At 40.1% G+C, this 27296-nt stretch overlaps 2 protein-coding genes across 6 annotated transcripts; one reads left to right on the top strand and one right to left on the bottom strand.

The window, feature by feature from the left end:
• Positions 1–1681: 1681 nt before the first annotated feature.
• On the bottom strand, positions 1682–12541 carry os9 (OS9 endoplasmic reticulum lectin). Of its 3 annotated transcripts, none has more exons than XM_085158754.1 (15): positions 12301–12541; positions 11760–11942; positions 9906–9969; positions 9733–9809; positions 9542–9640; positions 8237–8438; positions 7899–8033; positions 7635–7750; positions 6655–6715; positions 6460–6539; positions 6164–6367; positions 5836–6037; positions 5266–5433; positions 4791–4900; positions 1682–3170 (listed from the first exon to the last, which is right to left on the bottom strand). In XM_085158754.1, exons 1-15 carry the CDS (start codon positions 12451–12453, stop codon positions 3033–3035), a joined length of 1992 nt encoding a protein of 663 aa, XP_085014880.1. In that variant the 5' UTR covers positions 12454–12541; the 3' UTR covers positions 1682–3032. The 3 variants fall into 3 exon arrangements, with proteins under 3 accessions (XP_085014880.1, XP_085014883.1, XP_085014881.1); XM_085158757.1 differs by having other exon boundaries at positions 6460–6542; positions 12301–12505; XM_085158755.1 differs by lacking the exon at positions 5266–5433 and having other exon boundaries at positions 6460–6542; positions 12301–12532.
• A 774-nt stretch (positions 12542–13315) lies between these two features.
• Positions 13316–23677, top strand: b4galnt1b (beta-1,4-N-acetyl-galactosaminyl transferase 1b). Of its 3 annotated transcripts, XM_085158768.1 has the most exons (13): positions 13316–13545; positions 15826–15927; positions 16916–17138; positions 17216–17392; positions 18572–18678; positions 18923–18960; positions 19047–19227; positions 21243–21335; positions 21440–21627; positions 21707–21847; positions 21941–22178; positions 23182–23270; positions 23426–23677. In XM_085158768.1, exons 3-13 carry the CDS (start codon positions 16924–16926, stop codon positions 23483–23485), a joined length of 1527 nt encoding a protein of 508 aa, XP_085014894.1. In that variant the 5' UTR covers positions 13316–13545; positions 15826–15927; positions 16916–16923; the 3' UTR covers positions 23486–23677. The 3 variants fall into 3 exon arrangements, with proteins under 3 accessions (XP_085014894.1, XP_085014892.1, XP_085014893.1); XM_085158766.1 differs by having other exon boundaries at positions 13318–13545; positions 23182–23677; XM_085158767.1 differs by lacking the exon at positions 13316–13545 and adding an exon at positions 14696–14751 and having other exon boundaries at positions 23182–23677.
• Positions 23678–27296: the final 3619 nt, after the last annotated feature.

Raw genomic sequence — 27296 nt, 5'->3', positions numbered from 1 at the left:
AAAACACAATACTCGTGAGCACAATCACCATGTGTGTCACATACTTTACAGTCCTTTTATACCAAATATACCAATCAACTGTCATATAATTAAACATATCTGCTTAATCATCTCCCACACCCTGGAGGACAGCAGGGAGAATTTAGATGGTCTCTAAGATTACATCAACCGGTGCTTTGAGGGTGTAGTTATGAAGAAGGCCCAGAGCGCGTCTTCCCCAGCGAGAACATCGCTTTCAATCGAGTCCATCGTATTGGGGCTAAGAGGACCTGGGCTGGGAGACCACGTCCTATTGTGGCCAAGTGATTGGGGCCTATTGACCTAAAGACCTATTGTGCCAGTATCCCAATGACTCTTTGGCTACGTTCACACTGCACGCGAAAGCGCATCAATTTTTTTTGACCCTATGGGACCCATATCCAATCATGGTATGACAGTGAGAACAGCACAAATCTGATATTTTCAAATCCAATCTGGGTCACTTTCGTATGTGGTATTGAATCCAATACATATCTGATGTTTTAGAAAGCGACTGCTGTTTGAATGGTCATGTCATATGAAATCCGTCTTTTACATCACTGACACAAGACAGATGGCAATTATCAGCGCCCGAGAAGACATCGTGAACGCTTTCTGGACATCCAGTGTAGATGTTAGTGAAACTGTTGGGAAGACAACGCTGGAGAAACGTGAACATTTTATTTGTACTGTATAATCTGCAGATTCTGACAGAAATCTGCAACGATCCTTTGAAGCACTGCTCCTCTCTAAAACAGCAATAATGATAATTATTAAGCCATATGTAAATAACAAAATAGCTTTACAACTTAAAGCAAAATTGGGAAATGTAAAGTTCGAAACAAGTCTTTATATTAAGCCATCAGTCAAACAATATTTTTTGGTCTGGATCTAAAGAGAGCACGTTGTGTGTAACGTGTTGCTTTGAGGGTTCGCACTAGAGCACGTTTGCTGTCACATTTTATTTGTAGTGTGAACAAGCAGACAAAAAAATTTGATTTGATCAAAAAATTGGAATTGAGCATTAAGACCTGCAGTGTGAACGTAGCCTTTCTTGTGTTTTTGAGAATATCGATTCTGTACTTGCAGTTGGGTAGCAAGTCTTTTAGCTGGGCAAGCTCTTCCTCCATAAGAAGAAGAAATTAAAGCACCACCTTATAATTCAGATGTCCATCCTGGATCTGCTGTTGTCTTGTTGTTACACCAAAATACACATACCAAACCAGCTGAATTGTCCCCGGAAGGGCAAAAGGAAAAGTACAAATGCAACTATCCTGTCAATAACACCAGAATGTGGCAGCGTGACTGAGGAAAAATGATGGAATAAGTACCAAATTCCAGGACTCAGGGAATAGGCAACAGCTGCTCCTTTTAACCAACCACTGATTAGATATCTAGTGGAGGGTCACACCAGCCCTCTACATGTCCTCTTTCACGACCTTCATCCTCATAATAGATGTTCTTTTTATCACCCAGTTGAAAAGGTCTCTTATGTTCTTTGATTTTGAGCATTTCAGAAAATTTTCCAGCCTTCTTGATGCATCTGTAGACACTTTAGAAACTTGATAGCATTAAATTCATTCTTGTCATTTTTTTAATTTCAACATTTGATTAGTTGTTTTGTACTATTTTACATCCAAAAACAACTTGTCCTTCCACAGTCTTCTCAGTCTCAATATTTTACTAGTCGCCAGGGTTGGCCCACTGATCACTTTAACAGTTATAGTATCGGACGGAAATTTGTTGATACAGTTGGCCTAGCATACAAGTAACCATACTAGTAAGGATTGTAACACTGAATGTATGAGATAATAAAAATACAAATGTCTCACATCTAACATTTGGCAGTTTTAATACACAATACAAACAACTGAAAAGAGGCAGCAGAATTGAATTTACAAGATATCCGAGATAACAGATGCAGACTTTTTAATACGAAAACACTATTGTGTCTGAAAAAAAAGAGTGTGTATGTGACTTACATCTCATATGAGATTATTTTTCATAACAGAATGCAGAGTCAGGATTTTTAAAACTCATTTACGCAGGTAACTCCGTCGCCACTTAATCTGTGCTATTTTACAATAAATCAAAAACATAATGACACAATAATTATGTACATGTTGACTTTCAAGTACCCACAAGCATTCACAAAATTTACAAATTCAGCCCTTTAAGTGCATGTTTGCATTAACGTGGTGCACTGAATCTGATTGACACTGTAGATTTATTTGATTTCCTTTGCCAAGTTGAGATATATTAAATCCAGTTCCTGTCAAAAACAAAAAGTATTCAAAATTTTTCTGTTCTCTTCTGAATTCACAGGACATTTGTGAAAAAACAAAACAAAACTATATATCAACTGCCAGTGTGTACAGACACTGAATCTGTTTACTTGTTTGTTTTCACCAAATGGATCAAATCAGAAAGCTTCGAGGATCAGTGGAAACTGGAATTTGAGGGTTTTTTCTTTTGTTTTCACCTTCTTTTTTTTTACTTTTCAGTAAAAAAAACCAAAACAAAACAAACAAACAAACAAACAACCAAAACAACCTGTGCAGACACTCATACAATCTGCTGAAGTAAACAGAATTCCCTTGTTGACTCACACTACGGATGTCTCTGTCAATGGCAACACAGAAGACAAACACAAGTAATAATTTAATTGAGGATAAACAGTGTGCTGCAGACGACGTCGGAACTAATTGTGAATATTTAGTAAAACTGAAAACAAAAACTGAATCCCGTCAAAAAGGGGAAAATGCATAACTTCAACTGCACAAGTACAGCTGATACATTGTGCAACATATAAACGTTGCCCCATTAAAGACACTTGCATTATTGCCTATTCAAGCCACATGAACACATTTTCTGAATGTGTAAACAGCACAGGTTTTAAGAGCAATGACCAAATCAAGTGGGCTTTCTCAAAATTATGACCAAACCTTAAGAGTCCTCCTCCCTGCTGCTCTCCATAGGAGTGCAACATCACATCAACGTCACTCTGAATGAGCTCATATATCCACGTCATCTGAATCAGAGGAGCTGGATGACTTTGACTCCTCCTGGGAATCTCCCCAAACAAATCTATAGTTGTTCTCCAACTCCTGCTGCCTTTTCTCCTCTTTATAAACCTCTTCAGTGCCTCCAGTCTGGTGGTGGTGGTGGTGGTGGTCGAGGGGGGGAGGGGGGGGGAGAGTAAAAACAGGAATGGGTTAAAAACTAAAACCACAAATCTAATCCACTGTGCTGCTAGAAGATTCATCAAATCTTGTGCTAACACTCAGCTGCCAATCAAAATTCAGCAAAGTGATGCCTACAGAGCAGGATGAAGTCCTCTCCTGTCTAATTTACCATGAAGATAATAAGAATAAGACCAAAAAAATGAAATTGCACATTTGAGAGTGTAGGATCTTCTGTTACATAAAGATGACACAGAAATCTGTACCATAAAGTTCAAACATGTAACCACAGTGCTCATGGAAGCTTATAAGAGCACCTTTCCTGAGCCCTCAGTCACACAGATCTAGAGACCAGTTGGCAACTATCTGGCAATAACCGGTCGCAAAGGAAACTGTACCTACCAACTTCCCTTACCAGCTGGCAGGTAGTTGCAGGCTGTCACTGGGTGAAATCGTCTGCAAAGAGGGTGCACCTTGTGTTTGCCTCAGTTAACATTCCAGGTAAAAGTTGTAAAAGTTACTGCTGCGAACAATAGCCGCAACTTTTGTTTTGATGGCAAACGCTCTACTTTTCCAGTTTGCATTGCACATTTCGCTTCTGCTTAGCGGAGTAGTTGGTGAATGTTTGTTAAAAAGTTGGTGTCTTCTATGCAAACAGCAGGTAACTGCAGCAACCTGTTGATTCCCAAAACAATTTTAAGGATATTTTTTCAGTGCAGCACTTTATCCCTCTTTGCAATCAATTTCATGCTCATAACTGCCAGCATCTTCCAACAACAGCATTCACCAGCTGATTATGAAATAGACGTGTTTCCCTAGCGACACAGGGTGTCACTGACCACTCTCTAGGTATGCATCAATGGCTTTTAACAGTGACAACCAGCAGTTGCCAACAGGTATACAGGCCTGTGTCACTGAAACCTAACCTAGTATGAGAATCAGTTTCTGTGGAAAGATGAAAATAAAGTAAAATAAAGTTGGTATGTTAGGAAGAAAAATAAACTAATTGAGTAACTAGCCAGCAGCTCTTAATAGTGATGGAAATAGTTGCTTTTGGGTAGTGTGGTGGGAAATTGCACACACTATACTGCAAAGACGGAGGGGGGACTGGAAGTCACTTAACATAAACAAATCTGTATTTAGAGTAAAGCCAGTAAAAGAAGCAGAAGTGAAAGCTGGCTCCACTTCAACATACACCAGGAAAAAGAGACGATGTGGCAATCATGAGGGTCTGCTGTGAAAGTGGCATTGACCTTTTCACCTGGTGACAAGGACATTTTGTTCCTCCTTGTCTTTAATACTGCGTCCACACATTCTGTTGAATTGTGCTTACTGACATCTCAACTGATGCCCCCAGCCTGAATAAACTTTAAATGTGTCATAACTATAATCCAACGAGCTTTTGGTTTCTGTAATTAATTTCTGTGAAAGCAGACAAACACACAAGAACACAATAGCACACTCTGTTCTTTCTTGCAGACAGGAAAACACTCAGCAAACTGTACAGCGCTTTCGTCAGATACAGTCCAAGCCTGCAAGCAACAGCTAGAAGCATTCAAAGGAACCCAATAGAAGTACTACTTCAGTTACCAGGAGATTAATGAGTAGCTCCCTGAAGGACTTTGTATCTTCCTCAGTCAGCCACTGATCACCTGCCTCTTCTGCATTTTTTCGTGTCAAGATCTTCACTTCGATTTTTCCTAACAACAAAGAAAAACAGATGGAAGACGAAAAGGGTTCAGCAGTTACGCCTAACACATCCAAATGGCGTAAGAACGAGTCAACAATGACAACGGGATGAATGACATGAATGACACAAACATATGAGTGGAAAAACACAGCACACACCTGGCTGAGATATGTTCTTTGATTAAGGTGAGCTTTAAACTTGCTTTTATTTTTTTTCCTTACATGAAAACATATTTTTCAAAATCTTCTCTTTTTAACTCATTAGACAGGTTTTTATTTTACATAGGATAAGAAGAGAAATACAGTGCTGTACACTGAAGATAACAGATGGAAGAGAGAAAAGGCCGTGAGTGTTTCGGGCACTCTCCCTTCATACCTTCGGCCTTCAGTCCTGCCTTCTCTAGCTGTTCTTTAACCACGTCCTTTATGTGCTGCCACTGCGGGTCTCCTTCGCCCACCTCCTGAACTTTCACCTCCCCATCAGGGTTGATACCCGTCTTATACTTAGTTATTTTGATCTTAACATGGTCGTCAGCTGCTTGGTCTAGGGTGACGAGACAAAAGAGGGACAAACAAGACAGTTCACCTCAAAACCCACCAGTAGGGCCACGAGATGAAGGAGGCAAGAGCCTCCCATAGCATTGTGTTATGAACATAGATTAAAATACTGTGTCTGATTTCAGAAATTTTAATTTAGATTTAGATTAATGCAATCAAAAGTCACCCACAGTGACATTAATGGCTGGAGAAGAAAGACTGCAACTGACCGAAAGTGATCTGATAACATAAATTCTCTGAATTCTTCAAATTCCATGTGTGGATCTTTTCTGAGATGGAAGATGTCGTAACACACATCTACTGCACAGACTGATGAATTATGAAGATGATTATACACAGAGGGTGTGGACATGCACATGACTACAAAAGGGTCAAACCCCCTGGTTACCTGGGTGCTTCGGAGCCAGGCTGGGGCTCCCCCTGGCTGGGTCGCTGGCTCTTTGGGCTCCGGACATTTTCTGCTCTGGATCCTGAACGTCTTTCTCCTCCAAATGATCGAGTAGCTTATCCAGCGTCGTCTCCAGTGTCTGTGTTGCCTGAGTGCGGTCAAACTCCCCTTTCAGACCCTCTGTCTCGAGTTCCTGTTGAGCCTACAACACAGATAGAGCCAAGCAACGCCTTAAGTTAGTATTTAGTTTGGTCTTTTCCTTGTTACGTATCTGTCTAATCCTATTTTAGGTATTTTAGGTATCAACTTTATATATATAGTCTTAAACCTCGTTTATGATGTTGTCAAACTCCTTCTGCATTTCCTCCTTTATCTCTTCAATTTTATCCGAAGGCACAGAGAGGTCAGCCATCTCATCCTCAAACTCCTGTAGCACGGGGTCCTCTTCATCTTTCTCCTCCTCGTCAAGTTTCTCCGTTACTCTGTTGTGTCGTGCTGTCTCTTCTCTACTTTTGGCTTGATCTTGTGCTTTCTAAAAATAAAAACAAAACAAAAGGATTGGAAAACCTATGCACTGCCAAGAGAAAAAAGGCATAAAAATCACTAACAACAGCAAATACTGACCTTCCTGTTACTCTCCTTAAGGTGCTGGACAAATTTCATCAGGTCTGCTGGGTCAGTGATGATTTTAAAGTTGAATTTTTCTACTAAAAAAGAAGAATATCAGAGAAGAAAAAGCTCCAGCTTGTATTTGCTTTGTTTTCTTTCTTTTTTTTTTAAATAAGCTGTGCACTAAAACAGCACTATCTTTCTCAGTACCTTCATCACCATCATCTATGATTTCATTGTCTGCATGTGAGGTATGGCCACCATCTGCTGCCTGTCAGAAAGGAAAAATCAGGTTAGAGGGAGGAAATGGTGACAGAAAGCATCCAACTGCCCCCTCTAGTGGTTTAAAAAAAAGCCAGATCGCACTGTCAAAAAATTCAGTATTATACGATATACACAGTACAACATTTAATAATAATCAAACGTGTAAGTAGAATGATAATCAGAAGGTGTCAAAAATGTACAGAAATAACATGTCATTGGACATTGCAGAGCCAATTACAAATGTATTTTTATGGCTACATTTCAATTTGAGTTACTCATTGTTGTGTGTTTCTACCAAGAAGACAGACTGTTGCATCCAGAATTGAATTCAAAATCCTGCTCCTCACATACAAGATCTTAAATAATCAGGCCCCTCTTCTGTGGAACCAGCTCACCAGTTTGGATTCGGGAGACAGACACTATCTCTACTTTCAAGATTAGGCTTAAAACTTTCCTCTTTGCTAAAGCATATAGTTAGGGCTGGACCAGGTGACCCTGAATCCTCCCTTAGTTATGCTGCAATAGACATAGGCTGCCGGGGGATTCCCATGATGCATTGAATTTTTCCTTTCCAGTCACCTTTCTCACTCACTATGTGTTAATAGACCTCTCTGCATTGAATCATATCTGTTATTAATCTCTGTCTCTCTTCCACAGCATGTCTTTATCCTGTTTTCCTTCTCCCACCCCAACCGGTCGCAGCAGATGGCCGCCCTCCCTCAGCCTAGTTCTGCAGGAGATTTCTTCCTGTTAAAAGGGAGTTTTTCCTTCCCACTGTGGCCAATGTGCTTGCTCATAGGAGGTCATATGTTTGTTGGGCTTTTCTCTGTATCTACTGTACAATATAAAGCGCCTTGAGGCGACTTTTGTTGTGATTTGGCGCTATATAAATAAAATTGAATTGAATTGAATTGCACCTGCTATACCTGATTCTCCTGTTGGAAAGTAGATGTTCTTGAACTTGCTGGCTTTGTCACTCCCTCCCAGAAGTCAGAGTCTTCTGCCTCATCTGACTCTCCATCTTTAGATACATCAGCAGGACCTGTTTCAAAACCAGAAATAGACACTCGTGTCAGAATCGGAATTAATACACACACGCCCATTATGGATGGATCGGCACTTTATTATTAGGTGCACTGACAAGTTACTACTGCGGGGTCGTTTGCCTCATAAGCATCAAAAAAACTCACCTTTTCTGCGACTGCTAGGCGATGTCTCCTCTGCTGTTACCTTTACTGCACCATCTCCTCCTTCATTACCAGCTAACATCTCATCAAGACTCCTCAATTCCTCCGAGATCTGCTCCACTTTACGCTTTGTGTCCGCTGGGAACGGAAACAGGATGATTGGCAGAGGAATCAACCACAAGACAAAGGAGAGAGCAAGCTTGAAGTTTGAAAGCCAAGTTAGCTTCTTAGCTGGTATTTTTATTAAAAAGACCACAATCTGTTTTAAAATGAGAAAAATAAAATTCAAGAGGCCTCCAAGATGCATTGCTTTGCCCTTCAATGTTTTTTTATTCACTCACAGACTTGTGCTTTGACGTAATCCATGTACTGTTGGGCACTTAGTGCTGGCTGGCACACAATGCCCTGAGGCTTGGCAGTGGATGGTGGCCGCAGGAATGGGTGCTGGCAGGTGCGACTGGTGTGAATCGTCAGCACATATCGACATGACTGAGGTTCATCTACTCGCGCAATGTAGTCACCTGAGCCTTCTTCACATACAAACTGGAAACAAAACAGAGCAAAAGTATGCAAACTACTTTGAGCTGAATTAAATGCCCAACTGTTTGGGCGCTGCTGAGCTGCAACATATTTGGTTCTTTTTTGTTTTTCTTTAGTGAGTTCCTAAGAGGATTCCAGAGTTATTGAGTTTCACTACAACATCTGTGTAATCAGAGAATCATCATCTTCTGATAAACTTAATCTCCTGTAGAAGGGCTAAAGAGTCGACTAAAGCCGTATCTCTAAACAAACAGCTGTATATGAATATCTGGGGACCGGAAAGCTTTCTGGATTTTATTTCTTTTCCTCTTTTAGTTCTTGTTCTAATAATCAGTCTCATCTGAGTGTGCAGTTAAGTCCCCATGTGAGCAAAGCACTTTCCTAAATGAATCTCAAAACCATTAGTTTTCAGATGGAAATGTATCTTTTAATTAGTTTGGGGGTTTAGGGTTGTTTAGCACTAAAAAACTGGCTGCTCCATGAGATTAAGACAGCTGACTAGGTGATGGGTTCCTTCATTCAATAAGGTCAAACAGGTTTACTTTTTGGACCCTGTAAAGTATCAGGATGAGCAAAATATTTCACATGCCAAACTTTGTGAAGTATTTTTAGCTCTTTTAAGTACGCAAAAAACATGCTGTCATAATCTGAACTAATGTCTAAGTCACAGTTTTAATTTTTCCAGAAAAACTAGCCAGCGTCTCCCACCTGACCTCCCTCAAAACTATTCAGAATTATTTCGACACAGAAGGAATCGCAAAGATGACTCTGGCATTAAAGTGGAGGTAAAAATGGAGACAGTTAAGATGCTATAACTTGTTTTGACTAGACTACACTACAACAAAGAACAATAATAATTTCTTTAAAAATTAAAACTCAGCTGAGTCTTTTAAGCAAAGCAAACATAAAACATATTCATGTTCAAAATGTCTGCTGCTTGGGATATATTTAAAAGTGAAAGGCTTGTAAATCTGCACAGGCATGCCCACACTTTTGCATATGAGTGTTTGGATTAGCAAGGAGAAAGTCAAAAATCAAAAAGAAAAAAAAAAGTGAAACACGCAAATCATCTCAAGCAGGATGTGTTCCAAATGTAAATATCTCACCCGGACTTCAGTCTCTCTGGGATTTCCATTTAGGTCACACTTAGAGCCATTTACATAGGTCTGGCTGTGGTACCGCTTTAGCCTGTGCTGTTTGGAGGCCTGAGAGTAAAAAACACAATGGATGCACCCACGATTGTTTGGTTCATATTGTACAGTCATGCAAATCAGCCACAACATAGAGGCAACTTTACCTTTGCTGTTTCATTGCTCCAATCAAATTCTGACCCATAATAACCCAAGAAGAGAATGTCCCCTTTGATCTCTGTGTCTAAGGACAAAAGAACAAAATTTGTCAAAAACAATAACTGAAAGCCTCTTGTAGGTTTAAAAAAAAAAAAAAAAAAAAACAGAAGTGGCCTCTCACCTTCAAGGTGGTATTGTCTGATATGCTGGCCATGGCAGAACTCGTAGGTCCACCAGTCCTTCGTCTGCAGGACAGGTATTTCTGTTAGACTTTGACACAGTGCCTAAGCCTGAAACGGTCCCACGCACATATTTGTATTAGGGCTGCCACAAACGATTATTTTGATAGTCGACTAGTCACCGATTATTTTTGCGATTAGTCGACTAATCAGATCATGCATCCATTGGACGTACAGCGTACATCTTATTGCACCAGCAGCATCTGCTCTTATATAACTATCATTAGCTTACAGCTTTAAGTGTTTAAGGTATGTGCTAACTAAAAATAAAGACAAGATGATAGTTTATTAAATTTTAATGAAATCTGCAGGTTGTTTCGGTGAAGTTTAATAAACTCCTTGCTATCTAAAATATAACAGGACACCGGAGCATATTCTCGAGCATCTCACACTTCTGATAATCAGCTGTCTGCTTGACATTTATTCAGCTGTGTAAAAACTATAACTTTAATCTCAGCCAAACCGATTTACTCAGGAACAAATAAAATACTAAAAAAAAAAGCCAAACAATAACATTTTTAAGTTATCTAAGTGACTTATATATGTTTAACCTGAGTAGCGAAAGACGGCGGTGGGTTTGAAAACGATTTGCCGGGAGTCCGGTGTTCTCACGGCTCTAGTGAGCCTTGCCCCCGGCTGGCTATCGAGCTAGCTGGGGGCAAGACTTACACTCTTAAATACTACTACTACTTATTCCTGCATCTTTTGTGATCTTACAAAGCTTCAAACAACGCGATGACTATTAAATCAATAGTCAACGATTTTGATAGTCGACATAATCGTGACAGCCCTATAAAAATTAGGCCTATTTTTCAGGAAGTCTTGTGGTTTAATCAGATGTAACTTTGAAAATCTAAGTCAGACTCCCATGTTGTTTTTAGAGAATATGCTCTTTTCTTCTGGCAGCCCTTCCAAACAAGTCATACTTGTTCAGTCTTTTTCTAACTGTACTGTTGTGAACTTTAACATTCTAACTGCGGCCTGTGGAGTTTGAGCTAGTCTCTTGGGTATTTTTCCAGTTTCTCTGAGGACTGCACAGGCTGACCTTGGGTTTTACTGGGACATCAACTCCTGGGAACATTGGCGGCTGTCTCAAATGTTGGGAAAAATTCTTACTGTAGAATGATGGAGTGCATTTTGAAGGCAATAGCTTTATAACTCATCAAGACTGATGGGCAGAAACAACTGATTCTTTGAGATCTTTGGTATTGTTTTTCCTAGTTGGTACTGTGCTAACACACCTGAATCCTCCAGAGCACATGATCAATTAATCAAGCACATTTGATTAACAGCACCAGGCTGTGACTTAACCTCTTTATGCCTATGGAAGCGGAAAGTGTGACAAACTTTCTTTGTCTCATGACTATACAAAAAACACATTGTAAGGAGATACATGGATAAGATGCACTGTGAGCAAGAAGATAGTGATAAAGTACTTGTGGGCTTTTGGGTAAACCTTAAATTAACACATAAGCTGAACAATTGAAAACACAGGTACATTAACAGATGTGTGTCTCTTAGATATACTGCTTTTGTACCCAGTCACTGATGCAGACAAGCAACCTTTAATCCAATGAATACTGAATCAAGAGCCTCCCAGTGTTGTTTTTGGCAAGCTTCTGGGGCATCCATGTGTGTCTTTAAAATAGTTTACTTAAACTGGCAAATATACACACGCTTTCGGTGTGTTTTGCTCTTGTGTTCTTATTGTTGTATTATTATTGTAGTCACACCACTGTGTAAACAGCTTAAGCATTTCACTGTTGGATTACACGGATAAGTAGTTAAGGACCAACCTTGAGTAGACATGGGGCATTGTGCATGGGCTTGAGCAGGTCTGGGATATCTGGCCCAGTGTAACCCTCCGAGTCAGGCTCAGTGGCGGGATCCTGATGAAAACGCACAGCCTGGGCTGGAAGTCGACACTCATAGAGCTGTTTGTACTTACTGGACACCATCATAACCTCCTCTGTCTTAGTCTACAAACGTAAGACAGACATGGAAAAGGGGGTGAATTTAATGTTGACACACATGTTCACACATTACCAACGCATCACGTGAATGCAAACAGATAAAAACATGGTTTGCGGCTTTACTTTTAACTAGTTATAGACCTGTGGCAATGAACATAACAGCTGTCACAGCATGCTGTGACGTACGTCACCTGAGAATTACTCGTCTTCATGTAACTCTGTAAGATTTATTTTAATATGTTTTGTGCTTTTATGAGATCAGGTCTCACGCTTTGTGAATTATTTGACACTATTAATAGTAAATAAATAACGCTAGCTCATATTTAAGCTAACAAGCTATATCCGTTAGCATTTCCTGACTCACCTGCCCCAGGATGACAGGATCGGGAAGAATCTGAATCCCATATTTCATGTCATTAAGCTCCTCCAAATTCAAGAAGCCCGGGACACAGAGGGGACATATCAACAAGAAAACGTACAGTCTCTTTAACAACCAAACCAAGGAAGCAGCCATCATTGACTCTCGCCTCTTACCCCTGTCTGACAGCAACAACACACAGAATGCCTGACATGGTAGTAGCGGATTGGTCGAGGTGAAAAGCCCTGCTTTGTCATTGGCCAATTTCCAAGTCAATCAAAGTTTTTCCCTAGTTCTGAGGTGCGTTTGGTTTTCATACCAGCGGAGAGTCAATGAACGGCGTGTTTGTGCTATATTTAGCACGTTAATGAATAACAGCGATAAAGGCCCACATCTCCGCTGTCACCGCCTGTCTTGCGATGAAATAGGCTCACATACGGTGTACATTTTAGGACATCGTCATGTACACCGTACTCACACTTAAGCACGAAGACAAGACGGGCTGTCGCATGGTAAAATTAAAATCACGAGTTTGGTGGGGGGGGTGTCTTCGTTTGTTTCATTTTGTTTTGGTGCAAAGCAGTCCCAAGTAACTGATTTTAAAGGTTTACAATAACAATTAGGTAAAATAATGACAAAACAATAAAATGATTCATATGATACCCAAAAAGTACACACCGAGCTGAGCGAAAAGTGCAGTCAAACTACTGGGTTTAAATATCCGGTGACGAAAAAATCAAGACAGTTCCTTGAAGAAAAAAAACATTCCTTAACAGAATACCAGAAAGGAGGGGAAGTACAGACGGTGAGATACTATAGAAGCTGAAATTAGCAGTACACATATTTATCGACTGTGTGCACAGACGCTCACACACACACCAATCTAAACATGTATGTAGACATAAATCTTATTGTTTGATCATAATTCTACTTTTTTTTTTCTTTTTTTTTTTGAGAAATCGTGCAGTTAGTTCAGTGTTATCATCTCCTCTATGTGTGTGTGCATGCTCAGCTGACTGACCGCTGATGAGCGGTGATATCGGTGCGCTCACTGCTGCGCTGCAGCCGCTGTCGCTGCAGGGGGAGCATCCGTCCAACAGCCTGCAGTGCTGCGATGCGCGGCAGCTCCTCTCTGCGCCTCTTCCCCCCGCATAATCGTTTTCAAGACCTCCGAGGAACAGATCCGTGAGAGAGGGGCGAGCTCTGTGCAGCAGGGAGGTGAAAGAGTCTGTAGTGTGCGTCTTAACTGAGGTGAGCTGTGGGGTTATTTGATTTTTTCTACAGTGGGGCGCTGCTTTAAAGGCCCGTGTCCCCGTCTTCGGCAGGGGATTTTTCTGGGGTTGTTATTTTTCAGCTCTGACTGAACGTTTGACAGCTTCTTTGATAGACAAAGAGGGGATAGGCATGAGATTTTTTTTTTAATTTTTGACATTAACATGGTGGTAAAATAACTAAATACACAGTATGTCTTTATTCTGGAGATGTTTTTCAGCATATTAGAAGTGCTGTTTAAAGATAATTTCGGATGCATGGGTTTTCTTGCGCTCTCACTCAGAATAAGGTGGGCTAATAGGCCTGTGTGTAGCCGGGTAGTTATATTCGCTACCTCGGATTTCTGTACACACATTCGCATTTTTTTTCCATATTTTCCTCATGTTTCACAATACGAAGGAAGGTGTGCTAATTTTGTGCTAATTATCCCAAATAGTCCGAAACATGCGAGCAAATCTTTGGTAGGGACCCATGGACTATATGCATGTCCATAGCATGTTCACCGCGGCACTCCCTACCATAGGCTCGTTTTTAGGTTAATTACAACAGCGTGCAGCACACAGCTATGTTCTGATTGGCTTAGATTATCTGTTATGTCTTAGGGCTGTTCCACTATCGCTGCTAATTATCATTCAGACGGGGAGATCAAATCTGGGAGGCCTGCAGTAATGCAAAACATTGTTTTGCATTACTGCAGGCATATCTTCACAGATATGCATCATGTCATGTTGTCTTACCTTACAATCTCTGTTGAAATACAGTACTGTGCAAAAAGTCGAGACCAACCCCTCATTTTTTATATTTTGATTCCAGGAAGCCAGATTTGTAATTATTTAAAAAGTAGACACCCTGAAGGTCTTAAACGTTTTTCTTTTAAAGTCGTTGGCTGCTTATTAGTTTCAGTCTGGTCCTTGTACCTGAGCAGTCTCACAGGAATGTTTTTGTTATTGCTGTTTTGTAAGCCACTGATCTATAAATAATTCAAACATAATCAGGGGATGACCTGTGTGGTGTCCACATTTAGTAAATAACTTGGCAAAGAACCAATTCTAAATTGTATTTTTTTTAACATAAAATTTGCTCCTATTTCATTTTCTTTTGGAAGGGTGGTGGTACAAGAAGGAAAACTGCAAGAAAACTCTGAGGTATAGCAGATTACCGATTACACAAGAACTAGACTGAAAGGTACGACAGTGAGTGGCCAAAGCCATCTGTAAGCCATCTTCTGATTTAGAGGAACATTGCTAGTTCTGATCCCATTAATCTTTCCCCTGTATTGATTTAGTTTTTCCCCTCCAGCCCTTTGTAAAATGTGGAGATACAGAAATTCTTTTATTGCTGCCATATAACCTACATCATTATAATTGCATTAATAACATTCTTTACAGCATTATTCCATTTAATAATTTTTCTCACAGTATTGATATTGCATTAAAGTTGTTTATTGAAGATGTTCATTTAAGGATCCTTTCATTATGTTAACTTTTATTACAGGTAGAGCCAGGAGTATTTCATACACATTGCATAATATTTGTGCTCATTTAGAGTTGTTGCATTAGTCTACAAGAAGGTCTTAAGCTTTGTGAAGCGCGAGTCTTCACAATCTATTGTGAAAAGGACTAAAGCATAGAAGGATAATTGCATGCATGCTTACAATACACATATAATCTAGGAATGTGTCAGGCCTGAGGCCTTAACTCATTTAGCTTCCAACTGCATTTTAGTCTACTTGGTAACAGATGACCGGAGTCGACAACCAACCCTCAGAGACCTTGAAGGCTTGAAGTTATTACCTTGTTTGGAAAGTTGTTATAGAAATGAGAAGTTCTATGTCTCTTTATAGCCATCTAAAATGTACCATTTACTGTAACTGACGTCTTTAACCTATTTTTACGCCATGGGGGGGCGGATACCTCACTGCTTTAAAAGTGTTCTCAACATGTATTTTTGTCAGAAGACATATGCTGATGTTTTCTCCTGGGTGTTAATAAACTCACCGTTTGATTGCACTTTTCTGGGGCCTCCGTGGTTTGTGACACTGCTCTACATTGATTGATTTCGCGACAAAAACTAATTTCCCCCGGCAGCTGTGGTACCAAGCAGTCACTTAATGAAACACTACATGGTCACTTACCTCATGATTATATAAGTTTATATACACTCCAGGTTTCTTAAGAGTACATTCTGTTATATTATTATTAGTTGTTATCCACTTTTTCAGTCTGTACTCCTTGAGTTGTGTTTTTTTGTTCTTTCCAGATGGAGAAGGCGCTTGCTCATTTCCACAAATGTTTACATGGTTTCTGGAGATGCAGGTGTCAACAGAGGTTTTCCTTTCAATGACTGGATAGAGGCAGTGAGGTAGATATTCCTATAAATACTTTTTAAACTGCTAGAAATGAAAGTCTGTCTGCTAAATGGTTACAGAATGTTTAATTTAATGTCTTGTCTCCTCCATTTGTGGCAGTGAATTTTGTGTCGGTATAATTAGATCATTGTAAGCAAGCCTACACACACACATACACACACACACACACACACACACACACACACACACACACACACACACACAGATACAAGAGACATAGAGTCTTGATTCCATCACTTCAAAGGTTTTCTACATTATTTCTAACACTAGACTTTTCCTACTCTGAACATAAACAAAGTCGTCATCATTAGATGTAAGCATTTATGTCTTTAACAAGAAGACTGGATTCCTACTATGTAGCTGTGTATAATATTTAAGTTCCCACAATATGAGCAATTCATTTACAAGAATACCATCTCACCCACACCCAAGTGCATGCAGAATCAGAAATGGAGTTTTTGTTTTTCACAGCTGGAGGAGAAAGAAGTAATTGTGTGCTGGCAAGTTTCTGAAAGGGGACACATCTGCATTCAGTTATATACAAGAAGAAGAATCGAGGAGAAAAAATATGGGAGGGGAATGAGGGATCGGAAGGCATTCATGATTTCATTATGCTGATCCTTTCGGCAGATATATAGATCTCTTTTAATGGCTCCACTGTGAGTGCAACCACAAAAATGCGAATAATTTTCCATCGATCTGTAGCTGTGGTGACGACTTAGAAATTCTTCTGAGACTATAATTAAACAACTGCAATTAAACAACTTCCTGTAGGCTGTTTTTGGGGTTGAGCTGAAGTGGAAGGGGTGGTGCAGAGGGATGACATAACCTTTTAACTTTAGCAAAACCTCACAAAGTTGTCACACAAAACAGAGACTGTTGATTTTGTTCCCATCACTTAAATCGCATTCCTGTTCGGAAATATCGTCAGAGTATAATTATAGAAACCAGAGTGTCATCCAGCATTCTAATCTCTGACAGGTTCCAGGATGCGGTCCATGAGGAAGACGGTGTTGCTAGTCATCTTGGTGTCTGTGGTGCTAGTACTGGCTCTCCTCCATTCGTGGCCCACTCGGGGTTATACCACAGTGGATGTTTGGCAGCGACCAGCGTTTATAGTAGAGAGGCATCTGGAAGAGAGGGTCCCTGAGTCAGACCATCGATTGAGCAATATTCCCTTCCATGTAAGGGATAATGTGGCGAGGTAAGTAATGCTATTTTGAACCAAAGCGGACAGACCTGAGCTTAAATCTGATCACACGTGTCTTATAATCTGTCCAGTTTGCTGGCACGTAATGGATGCATATGTGAGGGCGAAAGTGGGGGGGTAAACCTACCGTTCGCACAACTCTTGTTCCCGCGGGTGTCAGCTCACCCGCTGCATACTGCCTTCGAGGCTTCAGAGCTGGAGGAGATGAAGAGGAGACGGGCAAAAGAGTACAGCAGCTTTCAGACGAGGTAAGGAGTACTTAAGAGATGTTTCACATATTTTATCTGTGTGGCTAAAATATTATTATGTGGCCTGATGTGTTGTTTTATTTAAATTAAATAATGATGTAACAAAATGTGTTACTTGAAATAATCCATCTGTCTCAGTGCACGCTACAGGAAATTGTTTTTTAGACTTATCTATCTCTTACATGGAAAATCATCCACGATCTCACATCACTCTTGTCAAATCTGCTGACCTGCTTCGCTTTGTGGTTTGTTACTACGCAGTTTGAATGTACATGCATTAGAACATATATAAACACAGACCTTTCTTTTTGCTTGCTTCCGGTACACAACTGGCAGCCTTAAAACCTGCCCGCATCTCTGTGGATCGTGCAGGAGTTGTGCATTAGTAAGGCTACATAGACGGGTATTTTTGAAAACACAGCTTTTTCTATTTGTTCGGGCCTTTCGTCCACATGTAAAAGCGTTTTGGATCACTGAAAATAGAGGTTTTTTAAAAACTCAAGATTTGCGTTTACGTCTGTACAAAGAAAACAGAGATTTAGACACGCGGCGTCAAAGGTGAGCGCCTTTTTTGACGTCAAGCTGTGCGTCACGTTATTGTTTACATGAGATGAATTTGTACAATGGCAAGTATAGATAAAATACTGTTGCTTTTAATCTTACTATCTGCAGTTTTTACATGCTTACATACACACACACAGTTACTGTCCCTCCGTTTAGAAACACAGAGGCATCAGAGTGAACATCGACGCGGCTTCTACATTCAACACAGGCGCTGTCACAACCCAAATCCTGACGCCATTATTATGAATCACTCAGACTAATGTAAAATTTTCAGTTTCTTTATTGAATAAACTCTGGATGAGAGAGCCAGTGAGACAAAATCCACTGAATACTGACTTTAGCTATTAACATTTGAAATGATGAAGGCAATTAAAAAGTAACACAAAATTAGCCGCCTTTCCAGAAAAATGTAAACTTTTCAGAAGTACTGAAATTAATTCCTAATACAACAAAACTTGTTTTTATCAAAAGCTTTGCTCTCCAGTAAGAAACGTGAGGTCATTTTAATAATGTTATCCGCGTATAATAGTAATTGTGACTGTTGTTTGCGAAGAGCTTCCTGCCTTCTGCTTGCTGTGCTTGTTCATGTAAAAAAACAAAAACATTTCATTTCAGGTCAAAGACCCCTGCAGATCTACTCATTATTGCTGAGGCTAACAGCCCCTTGCAGTATCCGACACAGGGGGTGGAAGTACGACCCCTGAAAACAATCATCATCCCAGGTACGACTTCAGCGAGTGAGCAACTCAGATATTTATGAAAGTCTCATGTTTTTATCATTTGAAAGTAGTTAAAACTGGCCCCTAAACATTAAAAATTAACTTGAACTAGAGGTGGTTTATATACTGGATATTCTTTGTACCTACATATATTGTAAGGTCACCCCTCTGAAAGGCCTTATTTATCCAGCTGGTGCATACAGGAAATGGACTGAAAATCAATCAGTGTTTGTTTCTCTTTTTCCAGGCTTGGCCTTACATGACCTTCCCAGAGATAATTACTCAGTGAGTGCTCAGATGTGTCTGTCTTTAAATATTTTAGAGGCCTGCAGTCCTCTGAGCTTGACCGCTATTCTTTCCATCATTTGCAGATAAACATCACTGCCATGCTGGGAACTCTAAATGTGGCCGCGGAGGTAGACGAGGTGAAAATCAAAGGTGATGGCGAGATGCACATGACTCTTTCCAGCCGCCTGCTGCCGAACATGAACCGACAGCTGCAGTTCGTCACCTACACGAACACGCTGTTTCATCCCAGCACGGCAGACACAGGTGAGCCCTCGGAAACAATCCACGATCTTATCGGCTCTGGACTTTGTTCTTCTGTATTTTTCAACAAATTCCACAAAGGAGAAAGTAAAGATACAGAAAAAGAATTATCTCACACCCTAATTTGAGTCTGTGTTTAAATTTGATTGTTTTGTTTGTTTGTTTGTTTGCCATCATCACACCATCAGATATGGCTAACCTTCCCGAGTGTCTCCAGCCTTTATACTAAGCTACCTGTTTGCTCTCTGATGCTTCTGTCAGCAGCTTTGTCAGACTCTGTGTACCTTGCTTTTTTTTTTCCTTTTCAGTGGCCTCACACCTGCTCTTGTATGGTATTCCTGGCAAAGAAAATTATTTTCAGAGCTGTTTCTCTTGAGCTAAAATTGGGCAACTAATCAGGATTCAGTCTGATATCACAGCCTCTTTGTTCAGCACAAAATTAACAATAGTAAGCATGCACAAAACCTGAATGGCTGAAGGCATGTTTGCACTTGTCTTTCGACTTTCTGCCTGTATAGTATAACCCAGTTTCAAAACAGCTGGGGCACTTTTTAAAATGTAAATAAAAACTGAGTGCAATCGATTTTATTCACAGCAGAAGTTAGAAAATACATTGCGTCTTTATAATGAGATTATGGACCTTTTACAAAAAGGCTGATGAAGCTCTAAACAGCATTTTGTCTTCATGACAGAATCATGTCTGTCTTTAATGCACGCGCATCTGAGTGATGTAGGACATTAAATCAAATTTGCCTAACCACAAGTAGGAAAAGCTTTCAAAATCTTTCCGCTGAGGATGACAATGTATCTGAACACTTGAACATGACCATAGCTGGACTGGTGCATCAAACCCCATGTTCCTGTCTCACAAGAAAAAGTAAAACCCACAATGAAAAACTTTTAACAGCTTTTTGCCATTTCAACCAACAGAAACAAGACATTGCCTTGTCTTGTCCCTTGCAAAAAGAGATTCATCAAGGTTCTCTGAATCTTTCGATGATATTTTTTTACTGCAGATGACGAGATATTTAAAGTCTTCACAGTTTTACAGTGAGGAACACAATTCTTTCACAATCGGTAGACACTGTTTTATGCAGATTAGTGAACCTCTCCCCTTCTTTAGTTCTGAGAAAACTTTTTAAGATGCTTTTTTTTCCTTAAATGGTCCTCTAGCTATTTCTTTTAGTAACACTTACTTTTCCAGCATTTCCTGTCTCAATTGGGGACATGTTGCTTCCATCAAATTTAAACTGAACTAATATTTTCCTTAAAAGGGCCGTTTAAACACTGGATATGCTTTAATACAGTGATCCCCCAACCTCCAGTGTCAAACAATATTTTCACGAACTGGCCTTTAAGGTGTCGCGGATAAATACAACAAAGTAAAATGATATGACCAAGACAAAAACCGTGGTAATTTGTAAATATAATAATAAATGCAAATTCACTTTGTAATTGTGTAACTTTATTAGCATTTTCCTCCTGAAAATGTGCCAACAACATTGCGAGTGACATCCTCCTCTCTGCCCCTTAATGCTCGCTGGTCGCTATGGTAACGTTTAAATATTTCTTTCAAAATAAGACAAACAACTACAAAACTACAAAGACCCAGGGAAATTGAGTTAACAATAAAAATGCTGAAAACCATAAATTTCACACCTGAGCTTCAACTCTCGCGTCCCAGTACCGAACGACTCAGCCTGGGGGTTAATATCTGTTAATAACATCTGTGTTTACTTGTCATCCCAACCCTGTAGAGTTTTTATGAAGGGTAAATTAGCCGTAGGAACTAAAAGTGTTGGGTTTTGGTTTTTTTGTATTGTGTTTTTTTACTAGAATTGTCTATAAAATGCTGTAGAGTTTAGCATTTTAACTTGAGGGTTTTGTAAAAATTGGTTTTGTACAAAGACATGACATTGTTATGTCTACATGCTTTACGAGAACCAGATGAGAGTGAGGCATTCATAGTTTTATCTTAATGATACTCATGTTTTCTTTGGTGTCGGGGGGTCTTTTAGTGCAGCTTGAGACAGAGGGACATCAAGCTGTCTTCAGCATCAAGATCCGACATGGAACAACACCTAAACTGTACAACACTGGATCCAAAGGAGGTACAGCACCGGCATGTTAACGGTGTTTATAACTAAAGTCAGACGTCCTTTCTGAGTCAAACAGCACTTTCTAAAGTCCGTTTTCCTCCATCAACTCTCTGCAGAGTACAACATCAGCGCCCTCGTGACAATAGCCACAAAAACGTTCCTGCGTTACGATAAGCTTAGAGATCTTATCGACAGCATCAGAAGATACTACCCTACTGTTACCATAGTTATAGCTGATGACAGTGAAAATCCCCAAACCATCTCTGGGCCTTACATCGAACATTACATCATGCCCTTTGGAAAGGTAAGGACACACTGAAGTCTTCTCCCTGCTGTCACTGGTGATGCGATCTCAATCTAAACCTCAGCGTTGCGTCTCTTAGGGTTGGTTTGCCGGCCGAAACCTGGCCGTGTCCCAGGTGACCACGAAGTACGTACTGTGGGTGGATGATGACTTCATCTTCACAGCCAACACCAAGCTGGAGAAGCTTGTGGATGTTTTAGAAAGGACCACTCTGGATCTAGTGAGTAGCAGAAGAATTTTTTTTTCTTTTTCTCAGTTAATATTAAAGTTTTGGGGCTCTTGCAGAGACAATGTATCTATGTGTGTGAACTAGGTGGGCGGTGCAGTGCGGGAGGCCACGGGGTACACCGCCACCTACCGTCAAACCATCTCCATTGAGCCAGGAGAGGAAGATGGTGACTGTTTACACATGAGGAGAGGATTTCATCACGTCATTGAAGGCTTCCCCAACTGCGTTGTGACTGATGGGGTCATCAACTTCTTTTTAGCTCGCACAGACAAAGTCCAGCAGGTCGGCTTTGACCCACGCCTCACCAGGGTCGCTCATCTGGGTGAGTACAGGGCTTCCTTTCATATCAAAGGAGCAAATTTAGCATCATGCCATTTTTTATTTATTCAGTGTTTTGACTGCCAGATGCAAAAAGATGCCAAAATTGAAAAAAAAAATGTTAGTATTATTATTGTTATTATTATTGTTATTATTATTATTTACGCATTTGTACACAAGTCTTGAGCCACCAGTCTTTTTTTTTAATTGTCTTGGGAAATAGTTCTCCGGGCATTCAGAGGCTCTTTGAAAGTTTTTCTTTCTTTGAGTGTCCAGAAGCCGGGCCTCAACATTGTTGAAGCAGTGTGGGCTCAGAAAACAGAACAAAAGACAGCCAACACTCAGCTTTGAATGTCCTTTGAGAAGCCTGAAGAACTATTCCTGAAGGCTGCTTAAAGAAATTATAGAAAAGCTAAAGCTAAAGTGTTTAAGGAGAAAGGTGGTAAAACCAAATATTTACTTTCAAGCTTGTTAGAATTGTACAAACACTGTTTTTGATCACCTATTTCCCATTTGTTCTAGAAAAATATATAGAAATGAGGTGTAACTCAAGACTTTTGCACTTTATTGTATATTCATATTCATTGTTTTTCTATCCTCCTGCAGCACTGAGTCAATTTGTGTGCCATATAAAATTAATTTAATGTTTCCTTAATCATTTAAGAATAAAAGAGAGATGAATATCTCAGATTAAGGTATTGATAGCAACAATATCTTTGCAATTTAAGAAAAAAGATTCATATCTTATTTTACTTACTGAGACGATAACGTGTGCAAGATCATTTTTGCTAGCAAATTATGCTGTGACATTTTCTTATCAGCACACACCACCATGGAAGAGTCGCAGCTTGGCTTTAATTTACCTACATTAAACTGAATGAAATCTGATTTAAATGGAACATTTAGCTCACGCCACCTTCTCCTCATTTTCATACCTGCAATATTTCATCAATTAAAAGTGTTCCTGACCCACTGAGTGATGTTTACCCCCTCCCTTTTTTTTCTAGAGTTTTTCATCGATGGCCTCGGCTCTCTCCATGTGGGCTCTTGCGATGACGTCATTGTCAATCACGCGACCAAAATCAAACTACCCTGGGTAAGCCAGTCAGAGAGCGACAAGACCTACGCCAAGTTCCGTTACCCATCAGCCTCCTCTGATGCCACGCACACCAAAAACGGCCTCCTGTACTTCAAGAATCGGTTTCAGTGCTTAACTCATAATTAGCTTTCCCTCTCCTCTTTTTCTCGAAGGTTCCTCCGCTCTCCCCGAGTTGCCAAAGAAGTTCTCCTCCCCCACGCCCTGTCAGATAAGATTTTGGTTTGCCTTCTCTTGAGAACCTTGAAATAATTTTTCCAGCTTCAGCCTGTAGAGCAGTTTTAGCATGTTTTATCTGTCAGTGCACAGTTCTGCAGTGAGCTAAAAAGTCCTGTAGCATCTAGAAGCCCAACAGAAAAATTTAGGCTTCCTTTTTGGTGCAAAGACAGGAGAAAATGAGCTGCAGTGCCCAGTAACATTTCGAGTCATAAAGGGATCTTGCTCATACCCTGCACAGAGACCAGGCTTTGGGAGAACCGAACAGGTAGCAGCCAGTGTAACTTCATTGTCATGCTGTTCTGGGTAGATGTGCATGCATTCTCCTTCGATTTGCACTAGCCGAATATAGAATTGAGCTTGGAACAAGGTCTTTCTGTCAGTGACAACAAACCCTATCAGTTAAGTGACAGAGTTGCAGACTCGGAGCTCCAGTGTGACCTTCTTGCCAATGCCACATGAAGAACGTGTTCCAAGTCTTTTCATTTGTCGGGTTCTGGTACTGACTGGCCGTGCCAAAGGTCTGGATGCTGCTAGCTCTGGGGTGCTTTAATCTGTGTGTGCATTATGGTTTTACTGCCCATTACCCATAATCCTTTTGTGTCACCCATGGAGAGATAAGTCAGATCTGAGGAGGAGAACCTTTTGGTCCCAGTTCATCAGGTGTTACCTGGTTGCGGGAGCAGCTGTAATGTCATCTTCTGCTGTTTGTCTGTTTCCCCAACAAGCATCTGAGGAAAACGAGGCATTTGAGTGCTCACCACCGGATCTCTACATGTGGCCCAAAAGAAACATTGGTTGAACTAAAGTACTTGTTAAAGTACTTGTAAAATACTCACATCATTATGAAAAGAGGGTGGAGAAGGGGGGGATGAAGCAAGAATACAGAGTTTTTATACTGAAACTCCTCTTTGGAGCACTCCTGCATGTCAGAGACTCAAGTGGTGATGCTGTTCTTTTATACCATGGTCTTTAGAGGGCGCCCTTGTATCACTGTATTTGTTTCCTAAGCAAGTTTTTTAACTCTGTTTTGTTAGCAATAAGGTGCCAGAGATTTATCAACTGTTTTTTTTAATCCCCAAGAGAAATATCGACTTATTTGTAACTATTTTATTTATTAATTTATTAACAATTTGTTTGCCTTTTATTAGATAGAACAGTGAAGACAGACAAGTAAGCAGGGGGGTGTCGGGTCAGAAAGCAGCACATCGGAATCGAACCTGATCTGCTCTGAGCTACACCGGCATCTGTTTGTGACTTTTAATTCATTTCTATTTTTCACCAAAATGTGACGTTTGTTCTGTTGATGGAAGAAACTAACAGCAGTGTTCCTGCTGCTTGGTTTGTATGTAGTTGTGTACTGAAGAATTTGTCTCATATTTTAATTTGTAAGTGTTGACAGATGTAGTATTTTTTTTAACAGTGATGTTTATTGTGTAGACACAGAAATCATTTGTTGCCTGCTTCACCCACCCACCCCCACACCCAAAACAAAAACATATGAGTTGTTTGAGCATTATGAGAGTTTTTAAATTCATTTCAAATGTTATAAAAAATGTGTGTGGGGAAAAAAAAAAGAAATCTTGTGTTCAATGTTGTGATGTTGGTTCAAAGGATGAAGACGCTGACTTACAAAAGATTACAGTCGAGTAACCTTCAAGAACTTAATTTATAAGCACATCTTTTATGCTACTCAAGCGAATGAACATGATAGATGAGAGGCAAAAACTGTCAAATAATAGCAAGCACGGTTTATATTTGAGACCAAAAGCCTGCGTTTAAAACCAGGTTTTGAATTTAATGACTGAAGTTGTCTGAGAGTGTCGGAGCCTGGAAGCTGAAGGCTCTATCCCTGAGGGTCTGAAACTTGGAGAGAGGAATGTACAGCAACCACATGTCAACACAGGAGGAAGATTTCTAAGGTGGGGCTGGGGGGTGTAGAGCTGAAGGAGATCAGAGAGGTACTGAGGGCCATGAACATGAAGGAACATGCAGGTAAGGAGTCTTATATTTAGCTTCATATTGCTCGTGCCAGGTTGTGCCCTGTCTTGCTTTCAAAACAGCTTTAATTATTTGTGGCAAAGATTCAACAAGTTGTTAGAAACATTCCTCAGAGATTTTGGTCCACATCAGCGTCACACAGTTGCTGCAGATTTGTCTGCTGCACATCCATGATGAGAATCTGCCGTTCCACCACATCCCAAGTCTGGTCTATTAGATTGAGAGCTGGTGACTGTGGAGGCCATGTGAGTACAGGGAACTCATTGTCATGCTCAAGAAACCAGTCTGAGATAATTTGAGCTTTGTGACGTTGTGCATTATCATCGAAAGACCAGTTCGATGTGGTGATAAAGGGTTGGACATGGTCTGCAAGAGTACTCGGATAGGCTGTGGCATTTAAACAATTCTCTGTTGGTATTTAGGGACCCAATCTGTGCCAAGAAAATATCCTCTAAACCCTCACACCATCAGCAGCAGACTAAACTGTTTATTAAAGGCAGCATGGATCTGTGCTTTACTGCTTACCACCAGATTTTGATAGCAAAAGTTCAATTTAACCCTCGGTTTCCTGTTCTTAGTTGACAGGAGTGATCCTCTGTGTGGTATTCTGCTGCCGTAGCCCAGCTGCTTCAAGGTTCTGCTTCTTCACACCTTGGTTGTAACAAGTGGTTATTTAAGTTACTATCAGCTCAACGCAGTCTGGTCAGTTTCACCCAGAGAAACTGCATAATGGATGTTCCCTTAAAATGCCTCCAAGCACAAAAATAAAAAACAAAAACCTTCGTATTAATTACAAGGTTTCGTCTTCATTTTCAGTAGGAATATTAAGATGTTAAACGAGCAGACAAACATGTAAAAGATGAGGCAGTGTGAGTCTGTGCAGTGCAAATGAACAATTAGACCACTTTAGGATGTTGTGTGTCACGTAGTCAGATGACTGAAGGACAAATGGCCTCTGTGTGATGCAGAAATTTCAGGCAGTCTTTTGCTTGGAGTACTGAAATTTTTTATGTTCAGAAGTGTAGAGCAGGTGCCAGCAGCGCGAGTTTATGCCTTTTCATGATTTTGCTTACTGTATAAAAATTCGGTTTATATGTATGTGTATAAACCCAGCTGCAATTTTTAATATAAAAATATAATAATTAATTAGTTAGACCATATAATTAATCATAATATAAAATATTTGACTTGTAAACTGGTAAATTAAAGAGCTCACATTGTGGCTCACTCTTTAATTCATAATGATGAGCATTTCCCTCCACTAGAGGGTGCTAAGCACCATCGGGTTCCCTGCTTTGTAGACCAGAGATCAGATTGTGTGCAGCTTCGATGTTTCGTTTGGATTTTCTTTTTAAATAATCTTATAAAAACAAGACAAAACAACCTGATTATTACACATTTGGGAACATCAATCTTCTGGATAGCGACCAAAGGCATCCATTAAGTTTTACACTGCACATTATAATGAGGCTAGGAAGGGGTCCTCTGGCCTGTATTAGGAAAACTAATTCATGGAAAAGACAATAAATGACAGGAAATAGCTGCTGACTTACACTCTGCAGACTGTTGGTTTAAGATGGAAATAATTCATATTTCCCAGCAACTATGCTTTAATGGGTTATTTATATTTAAAATAGACGGGAAACATGGAAGGATAAATGAACTGACCTATCAGCCTTGAGACCTCATAGGCACAAGGGCCGAAGCAAATCTCAAGAACAAGTTACTCAATGGGACCAAATAACAAGAGACACACAACAGTCAGGAGATGCTAAAAGAAACACATGAAGTGAAAAACTAAAAATGATG

This window comes from Neolamprologus multifasciatus, chromosome 5 (genome assembly GCF_963576455.1).
Source record: "Neolamprologus multifasciatus chromosome 5, fNeoMul1.2, whole genome shotgun sequence".
NCBI classification, from domain to species: domain Eukaryota; kingdom Metazoa; phylum Chordata; class Actinopteri; order Cichliformes; family Cichlidae; genus Neolamprologus; species Neolamprologus multifasciatus.
This window is presented reverse-complemented; position numbering and strand designations above follow the sequence as displayed.

Excerpts from the sequence above, each read along its gene's own strand:
- os9 (XM_085158757.1), bottom strand. The coding sequence starts at position 12,453 with ATGATGGCTGCTTCCTTGGTTTGGTTGTTAAAGAGACTGTACGTTTTC. Across the intron at positions 9,970-11,759 it reads ATGCCCCATGTCTACTCAAG|ACGAAGGACTGGTGGACCTA; the intron begins GTTGGTCCTTAA and ends CCTGTCCTGCAG. Across the intron at positions 4,901-5,265 it reads GGCAGGACTGAAGGCCGAAG|GAAAAATCGAAGTGAAGATC; the intron begins GTATGAAGGGAG and ends CTTTGTTGTTAG.
- b4galnt1b (XM_085158766.1), top strand. The coding sequence starts at position 16,924 with ATGCGGTCCATGAGGAAGACGGTGTTGCTAGTCATCTTGGTGTCTGTG. Across the intron at positions 17,393-18,571 it reads TACAGCAGCTTTCAGACGAG|GTCAAAGACCCCTGCAGATC; the intron begins GTAAGGAGTACT and ends ATTTCATTTCAG. Across the intron at positions 21,628-21,706 it reads ACATCATGCCCTTTGGAAAG|GGTTGGTTTGCCGGCCGAAA; the intron begins GTAAGGACACAC and ends TGCGTCTCTTAG.